At 37.5% G+C, this 21,794-nt stretch overlaps 2 protein-coding genes across 2 annotated transcripts; both read right to left on the bottom strand.

The window, feature by feature from the left end:
* Positions 1–1,196: 1,196 nt before the first annotated feature.
* Positions 1,197–7,701, bottom strand: LOC129753036 (titin-like). Its single transcript, XM_055748829.1, has 4 exons — positions 7,552–7,701; positions 6,863–7,478; positions 1,904–1,974; positions 1,197–1,835 (listed from the first exon to the last, which is right to left on the bottom strand). Exons 1-4 carry the CDS (start codon positions 7,699–7,701, stop codon positions 1,215–1,217), a joined length of 1,458 nt encoding a protein of 485 aa, XP_055604804.1. The 3' UTR covers positions 1,197–1,214.
* A 6,859-nt stretch (positions 7,702–14,560) lies between these two features.
* Positions 14,561–15,350, bottom strand: LOC129756036 (titin-like). Its single transcript, XM_055752788.1, has 2 exons — positions 15,312–15,350; positions 14,561–15,234 (listed from the first exon to the last, which is right to left on the bottom strand). Exons 1-2 carry the CDS (start codon positions 15,315–15,317, stop codon positions 14,614–14,616), a joined length of 627 nt encoding a protein of 208 aa, XP_055608763.1. The 5' UTR covers positions 15,318–15,350; the 3' UTR covers positions 14,561–14,613.
* Positions 15,351–21,794: the final 6,444 nt, after the last annotated feature.

Raw genomic sequence — 21,794 nt, 5'->3', positions numbered from 1 at the left:
CGAAACTAAGGACAAAGTTGACACCGGGAGAGGTGGATGTGATGTGATGTGGTGTGGTCTTTGTGAAAGGTTCCGGAAAGCTACATACAAAGACAAGCTGTATGGGATGGATGAGGGTGACCATGACCATTTTGTTTGTTTTGAGTGTATCACAAAATTGTTACTTTTTGTACATTAGTTGCAATGTATTGAAGGTAGGTTTGATTTTGATTGTTGCTCCTTACTTCTTCCAATTGGGAGCTGAAACAGTACCAAAGGACATCAAATATCTAAAATTGTGTCAAAACCTTTCTAAAATATTTTTTTGAACTTGATAAATTTTTGTTTTCGTTTAAACATCACTTCAGGGTTCGATCTTTCAATACAAAACCTCAAGTTTAAGGTTCTTCCCCGATAGAATTATGACTTTTCCCATCGTTGTTGCCTGGTAGCTCTACAGATCGTAAAACTGCCAATACGAGACGCTTAGCGTGGGGGTGAGAAGCTTTTTTTGCTCCTCGAGTTGTAATTTGCTCCAGCTCACATCAACCATTTTCTGAGGAAAACGAACGACAGAACGAGATGCCGTGGAGGTGCCGATGAGCGATGGCGATGACGATGCTACGAATACGAAAACGACTCCAAGGAAGAAGGCAACGAGCTAGTCGAATCGAGAGGCCGGCCGGGCGCTTTTGGGGGAAACTCTCGGAAAAGGATTAGTGAACTGAACTGTAAAACTTGCAGGAAAACCCACCTTCCGGGTTGTTGGAGTGCAGTGAGTGCACTTTTCTCACTCTTTATTGTGCTTGGTTGGGTTTTGGCAAACGACAAATTCGCTGAGCAGAAGCACCAGAGTGTGGATGGCGGTGTATTTTGGATGAAAGCTAGAAATCAGAAGATCGTCTCGGCAACTTGCTTTGACCCGTGATGATTTGGATTGTGTCCTATCGTTTTGTACTGTTACTATTTTGTTGCTAATCAGAATTTAAAACCAGCGCAAGTTCTGGCTAGTGTTCAGTTTGTAAATGTTGACTGGTTAAGTGAGAAACACTCGATCAGTATTAAACAAACTTCATACAATTTATAAATCTCTGGTTTTTTTTTTGATTTTTTAAGAAAAAAACGTAAAGCTTGTTTTTTTTTAATTTTTCATATAGTTTTTATATTTTCAACATTCAGCAGTAACACACTACGCAGATTCAGTCTTTAGTCACACATGTTTTCTCACGCAGTGCTCAACCCCAGAATGGTTTCTTCTCGTGCTTCTTGATGTAAACGGTGACTGGCACTGGCTTCTCTACGTAGATCTTCTTGTCCACATACACTGGATAAGGCTTCTCAACATGAACTGCGTATGGCTTTGGGACCTCAACGTACTCCTTCTTGTAGACTGGGACCTCAACCTTCACCGGATAGGGAACTGGGCGATCTACATGGACTGGATACTTCTTCTCGACGTACACTGGGACCTTCTTTTCGACGACAACTGGGACCTTCTTCTCAGTTTCCACTGGGTATGGGACCTTCACTTCGACTGGGATGCGTTTCTCGACCTCAACTGGGTATGGAACCGGGACTTTCTTGGTGATGATGTGTTTGAATTCCTTCTTAGTTTCCCACTGGTTGCTCAGATCCTGATGCTGGTAATACTGGTTCTGGTTATCATGTTCGTATTCCTTGTACTGATGAGTTGAGAAGTGATGCAACTGGCTGTTGTCGTCTTCATATGGGTTATAGTGACGCTGCTCGTGATTTTCGTAACTTTCCTCCCAGATGCCTCGTTTTTCCTTCTGGCTGTTGTCGACTGCCCCACAGCTAGCAATAATGGCCAAAGCCACGGAGAGTACGATGAACGCCTACCGAAAATCATAAATTAATAATTATAAACCAAGCTTGAGGTCTAAAAAAAACACACGGCGTTTACCTTCATGTTTGCCTTTCCACGGTGTAGATTGAACAAGAAATCACTGCTGAATGATGATTGAACTGTGATAACTGTTTGCTTAAATACGAACTGAGTCGGATCAAAAGCGTTTCGATTTGTCTCTTCTCTTTTGATAAATAATTGTAGCATTTTCCACATCATTGGACTTAGACATGTTTTGTAAAACGGTTGAAGGTTCATTTGAGCCGAAAATTTTCGTTATCTCATTCTACTTTTGTATGTCAGTCAATAGAAAGAGTTTCTAAAACGGATTAAAAGTATCCTTGCATGAGTTGCCAATGCGCCAATTTCTGGTTATTCGATTCTGAATCCTTTGATCACTTCTAAAATTTACAATCTCCAATTACACACTTCTAAATTGGACATCAATTTGACGTAGTCAAAAACTTATTGGTTTCATCAGTTATTTCAAATTTTACAAAAACATGCGATTTTCACTCTTTTAAGAAAAAGAGCAACAAGCTTTGTTTTTAATGAAAAATCAAACGAAAACGTTGGAAAATTTTAAGTTTTTTTTAATATATTTGTGATGTTATAACGCATAAATCGCCATTTGCAGTATTTTTCCTCCTTTTTGGGTGTTTTCGAATTATTTTCATATTTTTCTGTCAAATAAGTTTAATGGACAAAAAAGCATAAGGGTGTTGCATACATTTAGGGGTGAAAAACTACAAAAAAATCTACTAGCAGAAATAATAAAAACTTATGATTTAATGGATGAAACTTTGAAATTATCAAACTTGTGGATTTCGGAAAAACAATCATATTCCAACATATGGAAATTAAATTTAAACGGTGAATCTTTGATTTTTATCTTGATGCATTTTAACCCAGACTGGACACTGAATTATAAAAAAATATTTATAAAAAAAAATAAGGTGATGGTCGGAAAAATATTTTTACACGAACAGTGTTGGTATAGAATAATGATAGCAATTAAAAGTTTGTAGGTTGTATCATTCAGCCATTCCGTCAGACTGGCAAAAGTTTTTTACAGCATTGAAAAATGTAAAAACTTACTCGAATTGAAAAAAAAATTAAAAGAATCAAAACCTTAAAAAAAACTATCTCACAATGTGAGAAACTATGTCATCATTTTGTTTTCATGTAATGTTAACTTTATTACATTTTATTAAAATAAAAATTGAAGAAGTGTTGTGGTACACAAATGTTGCATCGAACCCTGCTGTTGCATGATGCCCCGTTTGACGGTAGATGTCCTACTTTTTGAACAGGTACCAGTTATTGAACAAAAATATCAACAGTAGAAAAGAAGCTTAAAAATCATTATTTCAAGAATTTTATTTTGGTGTTCATAACTCAACAATAACAATAATTTTTAACTTCAGGAACTATTTTATTAGAAACAAGACCTTTTTATAAAATTTTATGTAAACCACTTTTACGACGTATCGAAGAAACCAGAGTTTATCGGTTGAGAGTTTAATTGGATGAAATGCAATAAAAATTCAATTCAAATAACAAGACTGCAGCCGTAATTTTTTTTATGATGGTTGAAAGAGACAATTTCTTCAAATCTCGGAAATTAAAATAATTAATAAATACGATAATGCTTAGATTATTGAACTTTTAAAATCGCAATTGATGCATTACCCCTTTCTGCGTGTCATCATTTGGAAGAAATGATACCGTCAACTGGGGTAACATGCAACATTTTTCAAGTTCACTGGCTTCGAAACAACTCACGTTCTTTATGCATAAAAAGTTTTAAGGTTAGTGGGACATCAAACTGGGCTAGTCAGACAAATTGTTGGTTTCTTCAGTTATTTTTAATTATTTTAAAACATGCGATTTTGATTTTAATGAAAAACAAATTTTGATTTTAATGAAAAATGTAATAAAACGTAGATGAATGTAAAGTTTTTTTAATGAATTTTTTATGCCATAGAAACCATAAGACATAAAATCACCAATTGCAGGTATTTCTGGTTCTGTTGAAACTAATTTTTACACTTTTTCATAATATTGCATACATTTAGGGGTAAAAAAATACTATAAAAAATTCTATTAGCTGAAATGAAAAAAAAAAATGTGTAGATGAATGAAATTTCAATGTTGACAAATGCGTGATGCAAAGCAATCAAATTCGAGCATATGGAAACGAGATTTAAAAGGTGTCACTTTGATTTTCATTTAGTTGTATCTCATCTTATATATTATCTTATATTTATTTAAAATATATTTGATGATTGTTCGAAAAATATTTCTACACCAACAGTGTTAGAAATGAATCATTAAATCAGTAGAGAGTATGCAAGTGATATCATTAGGCTAATCCGTCATACTGGGTAAAGTTTTTTACGGCATCGATAAATGTTCAAATTTGTACATTTATTGATGGGTTTTCTAAATTTTGAATGAAAATCAAAAACTTTAAAATACTAGCTTAAGATGTGAAAAATTATGTCATAATCATTTTGTATTCCTTAAAATATAACTCGATTACGTTATATAAAATTCAAAATTATATCAGTGTTGTGGTATACAAATGTTGAATCAGACCCGGCATGATGGATTGATGGTAATTAATATAGTAACTAAAAGGTGTAAAAATTTAAAAACACAAACTGTGTACAAATCGCCGTATCAACAAAGTTAACCTTTGATTTGCAACCAATACTTTGGATTTCAAGACAAGGCCTTTTCTTCCGTTGCGTCACATCAAGCGACTTTTCGTCATTTCAAAACTGTTTACAGTTTTGAAGATTTCTGCTATGATTGACTACGAAAATTTTAGAAATGTTGTGAAGACGTTTGTTTAAATTGGAAGAAACTTTATGCGTTGAATTAGAGTGTGTTTTTAAATTTCACGGGCAATAATAAATTTTCAATATCTGCACCTAACTTTTTCCTTCTTTTGATTGGCACTTGAATAGCAACATATTGAGGAATCATATGTTAAAATTACTACTGTCTTCATTTTAAGAATCACCATAAAAAAAAATTTTTTTCAATCTTTTCAAATCAAATCAATTCAAATCAACTTAATTATGCTCGATTTGTAAAAATCCGACCATCTGGAGGGTCAAAACAGCTTTCAGAGCACATTTTTCATATAAAATTTAACAAAAAATCAAATTTTGTGACGTGAATTCACTCATTCGCGCTGTTGTAACTCAGCTAGATTCCAACCGATTTCTATTAATTTTAGAGTTTTAGAATCGTCTGGTTATTTTCAAAGAAAATTTTATTTTTTATTTCGAAAAAAGTTAGAGTTTTCTCGTAAAATTAAAAACTTCCCTTTTTGTGACGTGAATTCACTTATTTGCGACTGTTTTTATTCGCTTTTCAAACCAACTACATTGGATATAAACAAATTATTTTTTCTACAAATGAAGCCGTGTATTTTGGCTTCTGAACATACCAAAATTATTTCCAAAAAAAATCATCCATATATTAAAGTTTATGATTTTGTAAAAGTTGTCAAAACACCACTTTTTTCAACAAAAAAAAACTGATGTTCAAAATCATCTAAAACATGTATAAAAAATTTGTTTCTCTTTTTTCCGTTGGTTTTGTGTGATTTGAATTATCAAAATTAAAGACAATTTTGAGAATTTTTGATACGCGAACGGATAAACTTGAGCGGTACAAGCGCGTGGAATGTATCTTTAGTTTTTTCAACAGTTTCATACCAAAATTAATTTTTATCAGGAACCATTCAAAATATCATTATTCTAATTTACATCCATTGGAGAGGTTGCTAAAATCTAATGCAAACTTTGCAAATCTCTGTGCCGAAAATGCGCTGAATAGTGTACCGTACCAAAGATGATATGATTGGAAAACCACTACTGACATGAAGACTCGAGCTTCCAAGCAAAATGATACATGACCACTACATTCAAGCGAATCAAGAACACCATTTTATGGGATTTTCATCCTTTTGGATAACTCATCCCAAAAAATATATATTGAGAATCGAACTCACTGCAACATCTCATCTTGGCTTACCCGTCCGAAATCTTACCCAGTGCACCATCTGAGTCGGTTAGCAAATGAAAGTTTATTGTCACAGCTTTACTGCCACCACAGATTACCGAAATATTTGGCATTGGCCGTTTGTTTTTCATCATCCTCTATTGTCATTGATGGGAAAAGGATGAGAATCGGATGTGAATGGACCGGGCAGTTTGGCGTGTTCGTGTCCTTTGGAACAAAATGGACAGAATTGGCCTCATATCAGTCCAGGACACTTTAAGAATAGTGGCATGATGCCAAAATTCCAGAGCTTCGTGGTGTTGCTGTAAGAACAGCAAAAGGCACTTCTCGAGGCACTCGGATTTGCAGATCTCGCCATTTACTATGCCCTTTGTCACGAAAGGCTCAATCCTCAGTCTGCAAGAACAGATGGCCTGCCAAACGAGGCGATCTTCGACATTTTCTTCTTCTTAAATTTGTCGTCCTCATCTAACTTGCACTTGCCGGTGAATAACTCCAAACCCGGAGTTTGCTTAAAATCGGCTTTTATGTACGTTTTGTCGTTCATCACACAGCAGCCATATTTTCTCAGCATCTTCTCGTAGAGCTTCCGTGCCCAAGTTTTAACCGTCAATTGTTTACGCGTATCGCGGTTTGGGACTTTCCGTACCTTGTATGTATGTAGTCCAGCTCTCTTCTTTGCATTCGGGACGTAGCTCTGCCACATGCCGATCATTTTAGCCAAATAACGGCTTGAGACGTTGAAACTAAAGAATATGAGGGCCATAAAGAGAGAAAATAGAAGAAATTTTTCGACTATTTTGTGGAACGAATACTCAGCCAAATATTCTTTCGAGTTTTTGAGGAAAAACAAAAGCATTTTCAGCTAAATCATTCGTAATTTTTTAAATAACATTTATTCTAACAACATTCAACAGTAACATTCTACGCAGATTCAGTCTTCAGTCACAAATGTTTTCTCACGCAGTGCTTAACCCCAGAAAGGCTTCTTCTCGTGCTTCTTGATGTAAACAGTGACCGGCACTGGTTTCTCTACGTAGATTTTCTTGTCCACATACACTGGATAAGGCTTCTCAACATGAACTGCGTATGGCTTTGGGACCTCAACGTACTCCTTCTTGTAGACTGGGACCTCAACCTTCACCGGATAGGGAACTGGGCGATCTACATGGACCGGATACTTCTTTTCGACGTACACTGGAACCTTCTTTTCGACGACAACTGGGACCTTCTTCTCAGTTTCTACTGGGTATGGGACCTTCACTTCGACTGGGATGCGTTTCTCGACCTCAACTGGGTATGGAACTGGGACTTTCTTGGTGATGATGTGCTTGATTTCCTTCTTAGCTTCCCACTGGTTGCTCAGATCCTGATGCTGGTAATACTGGTTCTTGTTGTCATGTTCGTATTCCTTATACTGATGAGTTGAGAAATGATGCAACTGGCTGTTGTCGTCTTCATATGGGTTATAGTGCCGCTGCTCGTGGTTTTCGTAGCTTTCCTCCCAGAGACCCCGTTTTTCCTTCTGGCTGTTGTCGACTGCCCCACAGCTAGCAATAATGGCAAAAGTCACGGAGAGTACGATGAACGCCTGCCGAAAATCATAAATTAATAATTATAAACCAAGCTTGTCTTAAGGTTAAAAAGAAAAACTTTGTGCTCACCTTCATGATTGCCTTTCCACGGTGTAGACTGAACAAGAAATCACTGCTGAATGATGATTGAACTGTGATAACTGTTGGCTTAAATAGGAACTGAGTCGGATAAAGAGCGGTTCGATTTGTGTCTTCTCTTTTGATCAAATTAAGAACCATTATCCACATCATTGGACTCATGTTTTCTAAATCGAATGAAGGTTGATTTCAGTTGAAAAATTTCGCTATTACAAAGATTAGCGACCTTTAGTTTTGTTATTTAGTTAGCTAAGAACATTTAAAAAATTTGAGAATACAGGGTCCGGCAATTAAAGGGCTACATTGAAATAAGCATATAAATTGATCAAAACAACAACTTTTTATTTCAAATCCATTCAATTTCTTTTGAAAACAAATTACTTTTTCAAAATTCACTGTTGAAGTTCGCCTTGTTCGCCCTTGAGTTTAACCACTCGCCGCAGACGGTCGAGAAACGCGTCGTATGAGGCCCGCAGGTGTTATTGTGGTTTTTTATCCCAGGCTACCACGAGATTTCGCTTCAGGACCTCCACACATTCATGTTTCTTAGAGCAGACTTCGGGCTCCAACATACTCCAAACAGCGTAGTCCATAGGGTTCAGGTCTGGCGAACTCGCCGGCCACTCGGAGCTCGAAATGAACCCTGGAAAATTTTGGGCAATCCAAAGTTGGGTTTTCTTTGCTTTGTGAGCCGGCGCCGAGTCCTGTTGGAAAACCCAATCCCTGGAACCAAAATGTTGACATGGCCACGGTTCGACGATATTCCGTAGAACTAGTTCCCGATATGTATTTTGGTTGATCTTCACACCTTCAGGGACAAAAACCAGCGGTGTCCGGCCATCACGGGTGATTCCTGCCCAAACCGAAAATCTCGAGGAATCCATGCTGAAACGAGACAGGAGGACAAATACATTCTTCAGAAAAATAATAACCCAATCCAAAAAGCGTAGAAAATCGCAGCTTTCTTTCTTTTCTTTCAACTGACAACGGCATATTTGCCGAGTATTCGGAGGTTCTTTTTACCTACAAATAATTTAGAGTTACCTAGCTTGAACAATTTATGGAAGGGAAATGATACACTTTCTTCAGTCAATAATGCACTGAGGATGCTAGCAAGTAGCGAGTGAAATACTAGCTTTTGGGTCTTTCAAAAACTGTGGCCGAGTTCAAATGAATCATCGACTACTTTGAAATCATAGTTTCATTCAGCTAAGAGGTTCTTCAAACCTTTGGACTGCTTTGCCAGGAAGACCCAAACTGACGCCATTTACACTGATCTCTCAGCTGCGTTCGACAAGGTGAACCATGATATTGCTATCGCAAAGCTCGGACGCTTAGGATTTTGTGGATCTCTACTGGATGGTTCCGGAGTTATCTAACGGGACGGATATTATCCGTTCGAATTGGTGAATCCTTTTCCAGGCAATTCCCTGCCCCCTCAAGAGTACCCCAAGGAAGCCATTTAGGACCGATAATTTTCGTAATCTACTTCAATGACGCACTCTCGCTCCTTGAAGGCACAAAACTTGCTTATGCTGATGACCTGAAACTTTTTCACGCCATAAACAACCAAGACGATATCGACTTTTTACAGCAGCAATTTTCCGTATTTGCTCACTGGTGCGACATTAACTGCCTGCCGTTGAACCGCAGCAAATGCTTGGTTATATCATTTTCCCGTAAGCGGCACACTCTTCGTGCGGAGTACATCCTTGGAAGCGAAACCATCACCAGGGTAGAACACACCAACGATCTAGGAGTTTTTGAGACTCACACGAACTATGTTGTTGACAAAGCTTCTAGAATCCTTGGATTCCTGTTTCGCATGGCCAAAGACTTCAAAGGCGTGTACTGCCTTAAAAGTCTTTATTGCTGCATAGTTCGTTCCATTCTCGAGTACGCATCAGCTGTCTGGTGCCCCGTCTATCAGAACGGAGCTGAACGAATCGAGGCTATCCAGCGGCGCTTTCTGCGGTATGCCCTACGTCACTTGAATTGGCACGATCCGTTTCGTCTGCCAAGCTACGAAAATCGTTGCCGCCTCATAGACTTGGACACACTTCAAGTTCGTAGGAACGCTACCCGAGCTCTGGTTGTGGCTGACCTGCTGACGTCGAGAATAGACTCTCCCACGCTGCTGGAGGCTGTCCCTCTCAGTGTACGACCCCGAGGATTAAGAAACCAGCATTTGCAGCTCTACGTTCCCATTCGTCTGAAAAATTATGGGGCCAACAGCGCTTTTGTCGGAATATTAAAAACTTTTAATCGTTTTTCTGCGCATTTCGACTTTGACGTTTCGAGAAATGTGTTCCCAAGGAGAATATTAGACTTGTCCAGAACTGTGTCGAGTGGATTTTAATTTTTGATAAGTTATTTTGGATTAAGTTATCATTCGGATCAATATGTGATCCGTTGATTTTTTTTTATACAAATAAGCTTTCTTTCGTTCTATATGGGACAAACCAATTATGTGGCCATCCCCTGCTCCAAAATGAATTCTATTGGGAGTTTGTGGACGTTATTGAACGAAAAGTCCAGGCCGCCCTTCCATATTGAAGGATTGACGAAACCACACTTGAAATTATCCTCCTCTGGTTACTTCGGATCCCCGAGTTGTTCGCCATTATCCTCGTAAGTGCGGCCGTTGCTGTTGCCGCCTTCTTGCACACATACTCAACATGGTTTTTAAAGCTGAGCTGGTCGTCAATCATCACACCCAAATATTTAAGCTTGCGCTTTGATTCGATAGTGCATGATCCAACTGTAATCCTGCCTGTTTGCAGTTAAATCAGGTTTGATATCAGGACCATCCCGGTTTTGTGGTGAGCCAACTGCAAACTCTTGGAGTGCATCCAGCTCTCTACCGCTTCTACAGCCTCTGAAGCTCTTAGCTGGACGATTTCTAATTTTACTCCCTCTGGCAGGCTCAATCTCCAACTGAAACATCCATTTCCTGAAATCCTTCGCTTGTCATGTAAGGCTATGATCATTTAGTATCCGGGCAGTTACAAACGTGTGTATTTTAAAAACTATTCATTTGATCGAAAAACTTTCTATGGAGGAAATGAAGTTGTTAATATGACATTTAAACTAAAAATATAAAAAAAACTATTTATCAATGATTTCAAGAAATACTCTAACTTTTTCATAAAATCTCTTTTTTATCTTTGCACACTTTTTTCAGTCGTGTTTTGATTTATTTTTTTTACCATAGAACCAAAACCTTTGCAAAATCATGATATTTTACACAAACTCACCTGAAAAAAGCAATTGGAATCTGGTTGGAACCATTTCATGAGTTGGTGTCTCGAAGAAATTGATTTCTTAAATCCGATTTTAACATACATTTTTTTGTGCATCAGAACACATCTGTCATATTGCGTAAAAACCAGATGCACAGATTGCGATCTTTGGATCTGATCATTATTAGTTATTTACTTGGTGTCTACTAGTCAGGCAAAACTTTTTGCCTCTGCCGGAAATGGATTTTTTGCATTATGTAGGGAGTCTTCATTCAGTTATCCCAAATAACCTTAACCTTTCACCATATTTAAGATCAAAAGTTGCACTCCGATAGTTGATTTGAACTTCGTGTGGATCCTAGAGTGGCTCCTTATACTTAATAACCATTTGGTACGAAAAAAAAATCAGAAAAAATCAACAGTTCATGAGCTCTCGAGTCAACAATGAAGAATTTTCGAGGCACAAAATGCGCAAAAGGAGTAAATTTGTGCAAAATTATTTTTATCGTGTCTTTTTGCATAGTAAATATCTCATACAAACGTGAACTTAAAAATCTATCAAAAATAATCAAGATAGTCCTTTTTATAACCAACACAACGCTACTAAATTTTTGCATATCCGAGCTCTATTAACGCAGCTATCACCAAAACAAAGTGCCCGGATACTAAATGATCATAGCCTTATTGTAGCTTGCGGTTCTGGAAATGGCTTTCTACTAATTTGCAGAGATATTTCGATATACTCATTTTTATAAGCGAAGATGCAATCGCTGTCTAGCTGACACTATTGAAGGCGTTGCGCACGTCCAGTGTTCCTACCGCACAAAAATGATCCCCTCTTCTTGAGTCTGGCTTTATCAGCCGTTTCGAAGACAGACTGTGCATCGCTCTCTTCGAAATCCGAATTGATTGTTGGATTATTCGCCTTCGCCCTCGATGTACCGCTGGATACGATTCAAGATCCTTTTCCAGAACCCTTCGAACCGTATCCAGTAGGTTTATTGGCCTGTATGCCGATGGGTTCCCCAACGGCTTTCCTGGTTTGGGCAGCAGAATCAGCTGCTGCCCTTTCAAAACCTCTGGAAACATTCTTTACTCAATACAAATTTGCATTGACGATTAGAAAATTTCCGGGAAATTCCTTAATTGCGGCCTTAACAGCAAAAATATCCGAAACCTTACAAAAATATATGCAAACGAGGTCAGTAAATCATTACGGACATGAAAGGGCATTTTAACTAATGGTTATTTGTTTTTATCATTTTTATGAAATAAACTATAATGTGGATTTTTCAATGTCCTATTCGTAAAGTATGCATTAATCAGGTAAAGTAAGCAATTCAATAAACTTATTGATTCTGAGTTAAGAACAAAATGGAAAAAAAAGAATTTTAATTGTATGAAAAGATTCGCCGTAATTTTATGCTTGTTACTTAATTTATCGGCCTTATCGGTGGAAAAGTGATGTCCTTTTTAGTAACAACATTTGAAGATTATGATTTTTTTTATAGACGGATAGAAAGTTAGAAGAAATAAAAGATGGTGAAAATGAGCGGTTAGAATTTATAAGACGCATTATCATCACATGACATAATTTTTGTTCGGCATGGGCCAACTACTATGAAGTGGTAGACCCAGATAGAGTTGCATCTACCACCACACATTTGTAGGCCAAACACTATTCGCCCAACTAGTGGAAACTTGCTGTGCCAACGAACAAAGAGTTGGTATGTGATCGCTCAGATAAGCTCCCTTCAACTCAGAAACGGATCCATCGATGTGTAACGAACGCGATAATAACAAACTGAGAAGGCGGCAGGATCAATTCACAAAAATATAAAATTTAAATTGAGCCATTTTATAAGCAAGTCTTATCTAAATTGTGTTTATTTAGGTGATTAAAAAAAAACAGTTTAAACGCTGCTGACGTGTTTCGATAAAAAAAAATTAAAATTTGAGGTGTTTGTCCTAACTTTCTTATGGATTTTCTAACTGCTAGATTCTGCTTCGATTTGTTCGGTTTTTGTTTCGAAAAAGTTCCTAATCAAATGCCTAGATTTTGTCGGGTTTCGATAAAAAAATTGTCTTAATTTGCTCAGCCGCATAAATGCGGTAAAAATCATGTTATGCTTACTCTAGGGTACCCCTTAAGATATTTTAGAGTGAAACTTATCAATACCTAGGGGAAAGGTTTCCTAAATGGGCCTATCGGGTTAAATGACCCTACGGCTGTTTGAGGAAATGGCTGACTAGACAGCTTATCTGACCAATGCTGTTTGAGGGTGATACGCTTAGAACATGAGGCAAGAAAGAATTTTATGAATTTACAAACTATAAAAAATTTAAAAAATCATACAAGGTTTTGATACATTTTGATGTAATATTTCGACTATGAAAAATTATACGTTAAGAAGCTTAAAACAAAAACAAGGATGGTTTTTGTTTCTTACTGAAATGAACTTAAGAAATAAAACATATTTCAGCTTTTGTGGAGGTTTAATACTGATTATATAGTGGAATAATAGAGTGTTTTTGTATGCCCCCATCATGTTTGTAAAATGCTTCCATCCTAAAATAACAGGTTAAATAGAATAAATAAATGATTTTTATCATTGTACCTTCAAATCTAAGCTCTGAATGACATCTTAAGAGAGAATTGAAGATCTAAAAACAGATTTGATAAAGTTTTCCTCATGGATGAACTGCCTCCATAGTATAGCAACCCTAACTATTGTTTTATTCCATTAAATTATAATATACAGAGATTTTTTTAAAACTTCTGCTTTATCGTACGGAAATTATTACTTTCTAGCAGTGTCAATGAAATTATACGGAAATATTGCCTAGAAACAGAAATTTTGTTCAAAACATAAATAGGCGCATTTAGCCGCAAACCTCAAGGTTTGGCATTTTAGACAACACTTACAATAAAATCGTTTTCTTGAAAACAGAAGAAAATTTTAACATAAAAATTACTCCAATGTATAGAAAACAGATGCCTGCACACGTGTATATTGTTTTTGTACACATATTCGATGTGATATTTGATTAAATCACTGTTCTGCTTAATAGGCGCATATAGCCCGCTCCTCCCCTACTCACAGGGCCCCCTTAGATGTTATAGTTTACCTTTTGATTTCGATCCCTAGATTCGATTTCCTTTTTTTGATTTCTAGAACTTCAATTACTTGTTTAAAGTAATGTTGATAATTTTTCTTCCTTGTGGGCCCTTGAGCCGCCCATTGCTACCTCCTCCCCTTAACTTGCTTAATCAAATAAAGAACCGATATTCCTCTTTGGAAAGTACCTGATTTTTTTAGGCTTAGCCTGAAAACCTGATAAGCGCTAGTTTTCCCATGATTTTTTAAAATAAGCCCGATTTTCCATAATTTTGAAGATTCTGAATGAAAATGGTCATTTAGTAACTATATGAGAATATTGGGGGAGGTAAAAATTTGAAAAGACGGCCGAAAATTGGTCATACGAAGGTGTAAACAAATGTTGGTCCTTTTAGAAAGTTATAACAATCTGAAAATTATCCGATCGAGCATCTTATTCATTACATATCGTATTTGAAATATCCGACAAATGAATTTGAGGGGCATTAAGAGGAAAAAATAAAAGGTATTTTTCGACTATTCGGTGAAACGCATATTCAGCCGAATATTCTTTCGAGTTTTTGAGGCAAAACGAAAGCCTTTTACAGCTAAAGCATTCGTAATTTTTTAAATAACATTTATTTTAACAACATTCAGCAGTAACATTCTACGCAGATTCAGTCTTCAGTCACAAATGTTTTCTCACGCAGTGCTCAACCCCAGAAAGGCTTCTTCTCCTGCTTCTTGATGTAAACGGTGACTGGAACTGGTTTCTCTACGTAGATTTTCTTGTCTACATACACTGGATAAGGCTTCTCAACATGAACTGCGTATGGCTTAGGGACCTCAACGTACTCTTTCTTGTAGACTGGGACCTCAACCTTCACCGGATAGGGAACTGGGCGATCTACATGGACTGGGTACTTCTTCTCGACGTACACTGGGACCTTCTTTTCGACGACAACTGGGACCTTCTTCTCAGTTTCCACTGGGTATGGGACCTTCACTTCGACTGGAATGCGTTTCTCGACCTCAACTGGATATGGAATTGGGACTTTCTTGGTGATGATGTGCTTGATTTCCTTCTTAGCTTCCCAATCGTTGCTCAGATCCTGATGCTGATAATACTGGTTCTGGTTATCATGTTCATATTCCTTGTACTGATGAGTTGAGAAGTGATGCAACTGGCTGTTGTCGTCTTCATATGGGTTATAGTGTCGCTGCTCGTGATTTTCGTAGCTTTCCTCCCAGATGCCTCGTTTTTCCTTCTGGCTGTTGTCGACTGCCCCACAGCTAACAATAATGGCCAATGCCACAGAGAGTACGATGAACGCCTGCCGAAAATCATAAATTGATAGTAAATTATAAACCAAGCTTGGCTTAAGGTTAAAAAGAAACACAATGAACTCACCTTCATGTTTGCCTTTCCACGGTGTAGACTGAACAAGAAATCACTGCTGAATGATGATTGAACAGTGATAACGTACTGTTTTTATAGGAACTGAGTGGAAAGAAAAGCGACTCAATTTGTCTCATCTCTTTTGACCAAAGTTAGGATCATTATTGGATGTGGGTGTTTTTTTTTGTAAAACGGTTGAAGGTTCAATTAGGCTGATCATTTTCGTTGTTTCATGTTTCATGTGATAGATTCTAGCAATAAGGTTTTCTTAATTGACAGTTAATTGAAGATTAAGTTGTTCGAGTTCACAATACCTATATATTTTTAACTGAATAGATGCAGATTGATATTTTTGATTTTGCGGGATTTGCGAATCTGCAATTGTTCTGATGCTTGGATTTTGGAGTATAATTCATACATGAACTAGACCACTGAAATGAGATCCAATACACTGTCAAACTGCTTAAAACTGTATAAAAATTCTATTTGAGTTTATAAGAAGCTGTTCCAACAGGAACTTTATTGTCACCCTGTGTAAACGTAACTTGATTAAAGTCACATTACCACTAGTTATAATGCTGATTAATTTGACTTTTGGACTTTATAGAAAAGAAAACCATCTATCTTTAATTTGCTGTGCTTTCTCAGAACGGAAATGGGAAAATTCAAATGACTAGGAGTGTAGCACATTTCAAAGCATCACGAATCATCGTTTCTAATCAAGAGAAACTCCATTTCAAATTACGAGAGGCGCGATTGACCAATCAACTAGATAAAAATGGGAAGGAAGGATGGGAAGGTGGTGGAGGAGGAAGAGGTTGAACGAGGAAAACGCCAACCCGAAATCGAGCGCTATTTCCTTTCTTGCAGATTAATCAAGCCAAGCCCGCTAGCCATCAATATAGCGAGATGTCCTAGCAGCAGCATATCGGTGGTCCTACGAAGGATTGTTGTCTTCATTAGTAGGTAGGCAGAACCGAAAGGATTGTCTCTCTGTTCTACACGGGTCATGGAGTTCGTGAATTGTGTGGGCCGGTCTCAGCGTTTGAGTGTAAATCAAAGCCACACATCACGAATGCGAGATAGCACATATGTATGAAGGTAGGTGTTGGCCGACTGCACATGGAGCGTGTAGCTTACGGCGGCCTTCCGGTTAAAAACGATACAAAACGGCGGAAAATGCTACTCACCATTTTTCTTTTTTTTTGTGTGTGCTGTTGTCGTTGATTTCTAGCTCATGTTCTAGGGAGCTTGGCACTTTCCGAAAGTTCAAGCGAATGAAGCCAAGGCCTGGACAGTCAGTGTTGTGGTGCCACTGTTGCATCATTCTGTTCTGCCTGCAAAATGGCTTGGTTTCGATTTTTGGAAGCACCACCAACAGCTTATGTACCTTTGAAGGGTTATCTGTTGGTGCCTCTAGTTTTGGGGTGGTCCGCTGAATTGGAACATTCTTATTGTTTTACAATTGAAAACAGATGTGCAACATACTGAAATATCTAAATACATACAAATCAAGATATATTATAATTTCCTTGAAAATTAAAAAAAATTAGTCGCAAACGGTCGCAAATTAAATTTTCTTCAAAATGAATATAATTTGGTCATTACAAAGTTTAATTGGTTTGTGTTGGGATCGATTACTTTTGTGACGTGAATTCACGCTAGAATTGACCATTTTTGACTTCAGTACAAATCTCTTCGATTTCCTGTTCTCTCTGTCGAAATAGGATATTAGTGTCTTGAAATAAGTTGTAGAGCAAACAATTACCCACAACTTAATGTTCATAACTTTTCGATTGAACAACAAAGAACAAAGTTATGCCTCTTTAAAGTCGTGACGTGAATTCACTCAGTTAAAACAGAGCAGGGTAGTGCACTGGATTCACGTCACGAAATTTTAAGTTATTCTGAAATATTCTATAGAGTCTTCAAATTTTATGTACACTTTTCAAAGTGATATTTTTTTTATTTTGACAAGTAGATTCATAAATTGGCAGTATCTTTTCCTACTTTTTTCCTTATTTTGACTGGCACTTGAATAGCAACAAATTGAAGAATCATACGTTAAAACTACTTTTTCTCACAGTCTGTTTTTGAAGATTCACAATTTTTTTTTTTAATTTTTGGTTTTTTATTTGAAAATAACGAACAGATTAAAAATTCAACTGAATTATGTTCAATTTGTAAAAATCCGATCATCTGGAGGGTCAAAACAGCTTTCAGAGCATATTTCTCTTATAAAATTTTCCAAACAATAAATGTTTGTGACGTGAATTCACTCATTCGCGCTGTTGTAACTCAGCTGGATTCCATCCGATTCCTATAAAATTTAGAGTTCTAGTTTTTCTTATTATATTACAATGTAAAAGTTTTCTCGTAAAATAAAAAAAATCCTTTTTTTGTGACGTGAATTCAATCATTTGCGACTGTTTTTGTTCGTTTTTTGAAACAATCCCATTGAATATAAAAAACTCTTTTTTCTATGCAATGAAGCAGTGTTTGTTGACTTCAAAACGTATTAAAAAATTTCAAAAAACAATCTATCTATATGTTTTTATTAATTATTTTGTAAAAATTGTCAACATTTACACTTTTCTAACAAAAAAAAAATGATTTTAAAAGTTATACAAAACATGCAAAAGATTTTATTTTGACAAATTTGAAATTTTTTGATACGCTAAAAATCACTTGTGAACGGTACACGCGCGTAGAATGTGTCCTTAAACAATTGTTTAAATGCAGTTGTCTGTCGGAAAGTGGATAAACAATAAATCTAACTCATACGTTCTAGCACTTAAAGACCTTAAGGGTGATACGGTCAAAATTTGGTCAACGTCAACTTGACGTATTTTTTTCAATTTTGCATTTAAAAAACCTGAGCACCCCTCATTTTGAAGGTATGTGTGTGTGGAATGTTGCTCCTATTTTGATTTTGGAATTCACTCTCCAGTTGTCAAAATGCCGTCCAAGGAAGAAGAGCAGCGTATCAAAATTTTGCTCGCGCATCGCGAAAATCCGAGCTACTCGCACGCAAAGCTGGCAAAATCGCTAAAAGTTGCCAAATCAACCGTTACAAATGTAATTAAAGTGTTTGGGAACGTTTGTCGACAGCCAGGAAGTCTGGATCGGGGGGAAATCGAAAACCGGAAGCCGCTGAGACGACAAAGAGAGTTGCCGGTAGTTTCAAGCGAAACCCTAACCTCTCTCTCCGAGATGTCGCAAATAAGCTGGGTGTATCGTCTACAAGCGTGCGTCGAGCCAAAAAACGAGCCGGACTATCGACTTACAAAAAGGTAGTGACTCCAAATCGCGATGATAAATAAAATACGACGGCCAAAGCGCGATCCCGGAAGCTGTACAATGTACACGACGATGCTGACGAAGTTTGACTGCGTGGTAGTGGACGACGAAACCTACGTCGAAGCCGATTGTCTTTCCTGAAGAAACACGGTTGTTCCGTACTGTTTTGGCCGGATTTGGCATCTTGCCATTAAGGTAAAAAGGCCTTGGTGTGGTACGCCGCCAACAACGTGCAGGTGGTTCCCAAGGACAAGAAACCTCCCAACACGCCAGAGCTCCGCCCAATTGAGAAATACTGGGCTATTGTCAAGCGGAACCTAAAGAAGACCAAAAAAACTGCTAAGGACGAGCAGCAGTTCAAGGCAAACTGGCTTTCTGCGGCGAAGAAGGTGGACAAGGCGGCTGTACAAAATCTGATGGCAGGGGTTAAGCGTAGGGCCCGGCATTTCGGAAGCCTAACTGAATATTTTTCCTGAATTTTATATTAATTAAACTTGAAAAAGAAATTTAATTTGATGTTTTAAATAAACGATTTCACCGATTTACACACGTTTTCCCTTGACCAAATTTTGACCGATCACCCTTTATCCCGAAAAGTACGTAGATTCTTAAAATTAAAACAACTAGGTATTACTAGCCAACCACTGAGCCGATTTATCCAAATTTAGGTTTGTTGAATTAATTGTAGGGTCTAGTTTTAGTATGCAAAACTTTAATTTAGTAAAATAATAATAATAAAATGTTGAGGCAACTTAAGAAAAGTTAACACGACTTTGTCCATGTTTTTCATTGCTTCAACACATCGTTAAAAAAATAATTTAAAATTAGGGGGAACTTGTCTATGGCCGGACAACATTGAGTGTTCGAAAACACATTAAGTCCGAATAATGTTTTAACACCATGGAAATAAACCCAAGTAACCATTAAGCCGTTAAAATGGCTCTACTTCCGCTCTATAGTCGAATATAGTACTGCCCTACAAAGCATTAAGCGTATATCCTACTTAAGGGCTATCCTAAGGTTGCCAGAATTTTTTCAGCACATATCCGGCCGGACAAATCCGCGCAGTTTTACATAAAAATTTGGCAAATCCGGGCATTTGATTTCAAAAGTGACGACAAAAAAATTCGGACAATATTCAGGCAATTTTTTTTTAAAAAAGACCGAAATTCAACAGAAATCAAGGAAAAAAAATTGAATCAAAATTTCTATCAAAACCCATCGACAGATTTTAAATCGTATTTAAGGCTTCCAAGAACCTACCATGATTAATTTCATGAAGTTTGCTCGAAAAAAATCGTTTTGGAGGCATAAATTTAAAAAAAAAATTCCTACACAATTTGTTTTTTTTTGTTTGATTTTCAAAATGAAGTAAATAAATCCTGGCAAATCCGGGCATTTTTAATGACATTCAGGGAACCGGGCTGGGGCGGACTGTTTCCAAATTATGTATTAAATATCCTGGCAAACCCGGATAAAACCGGGCAATCTGGTAACCTTAGGCTATCCTATTACTACTTTTGGCGTGTATTTCGTCTGATTTACTACTTGACCCCATTTTCGGTAGACGCCAATGAAGAGATGTAAAAATATTTTCTTTTATTCAAAAAGGAATACAAGAAGAGAAAATATGTAATAAATGTTTCTTGTTTCGTATTTTTCTCCCAAAGCTCTTTATGTTTTTCCCTCCTTCCCACCTGCACTTTTCAATTGATGTGGCAACTGCGGGAATCCTACTGGGGTTTTTTCGACCAAGGATTTGTTGATGAATCTGCGGCATGGTCTATTTATATCCTTAGGTAATGATTGAAAATTTGGCCTTCTTAAGTAAGACAGCCATTCAGGAAGCACGTGGCGATACAAATCTTTTCTGAGGATTTCTGAAAGTAGTAGGCCAAAACGTAAAAGAATTGTTTTAATTTGATTTCAAATTCACCGAAAAGCATCAACCAGAAAAGCCAATAAGAATCAGCTGTGATCAAAGCTTGTTAACAAACTGAAGATTATGAGTATGAACTTCAGGGAAAATTTCGGAAGAAATAAGATTTAAGAAATAACAAAACATTTAGTTTTTTTTGCTATCAAAAATATTTTGGACACTATTTAATTGATTAAAATTGATAAGACTTCAAATAAAGGCACTTAAGCTGCTTTTCGATAATTATCAAACTATCCGTCGAATTGTCTGTCCTCGACGAAACCTTATCTTAACTTAATGATCCCACGCCGATCCTCCGGTGCATAGGGCTGTGGTAAAAGACCTCTACTGTTGACGATCCAGAGCCAGCGTCTTCACCTTGTCCAAGTCAAGGTTCTCGTCGATAGTTCGGATTTCAGCGGCTAGGCTTCGCCGCCACGAGCTTCTGGGTCTGCCTCTTCTTCGATACCCTTCTGGAGTCCAAGTTAGTGCCTCTCTGCAAATCTCGTTTTCATCTTTCCGCAGCGTGTGCCCAATCCATCCCCACTTACATTCCCGAATCTCGATTTCTAGCGCCTTTTGATGACACCGGTGATGTAGTTCCTCATTCGAGATCCATTTGCCATGCCACCAAGAGCGGATGATATTCCACAGGCAGCGGTTTACAAATACTTGCAGTTTTCGCGTCGTCACCGCATATGTGCACCAAGTTTCGCACCCGTACAACAATACGGTTTTGACGTTTGAGTTGAAGATTCGGATTCTCGTTCGTGATCGCGTTGCGTGACCGCCAGATGTTAAGGAGAATCGCAAACGCAAATCGGGCCTTTCTGATCCGGGTTTCGATGTCTTTCCTGGTACCACCATCAGGCGTTATCTGGCTACCAAGATACTGGAAGCACTCCACTTTCTCAACTTGTTGCCCTTGTTACCATGAAACTGGAGGGATCTCCTGTGTTGATTTCCATCAACTTGGTCTTTCCGACATTGACTTTGAGACCTGTTGCCTTGGAACTTTCGGTGAGGTCGTCGGATTTGCTCAGCATGTACATATTAAGATCTTTGGAAGAACAAAACAAAATTGTCTGCCAGGTCAAGGTCGTTTAGCCGCTTCATAGTCAAACGATCCCACGGAAAACCTCGGTTTGATCTACTGTCAATCGATCCAGTCAAGATCTCAACCATTACGATGAGAAAAAGCAGCGTTGGTAAAATACATCCTTGCAGCTACCGGGATTGGATTGGACAAGACACCGTCATGCAACCTTGCGACCTTG

This window comes from Uranotaenia lowii, chromosome 3 (genome assembly GCF_029784155.1).
Source record: "Uranotaenia lowii strain MFRU-FL chromosome 3, ASM2978415v1, whole genome shotgun sequence".
Taxonomy (NCBI): domain Eukaryota; kingdom Metazoa; phylum Arthropoda; class Insecta; order Diptera; family Culicidae; genus Uranotaenia; species Uranotaenia lowii.
The sequence above is the reverse complement of the archived record's forward strand: the minus strand, read 5'-3'. Positions and strand labels throughout refer to the sequence as shown.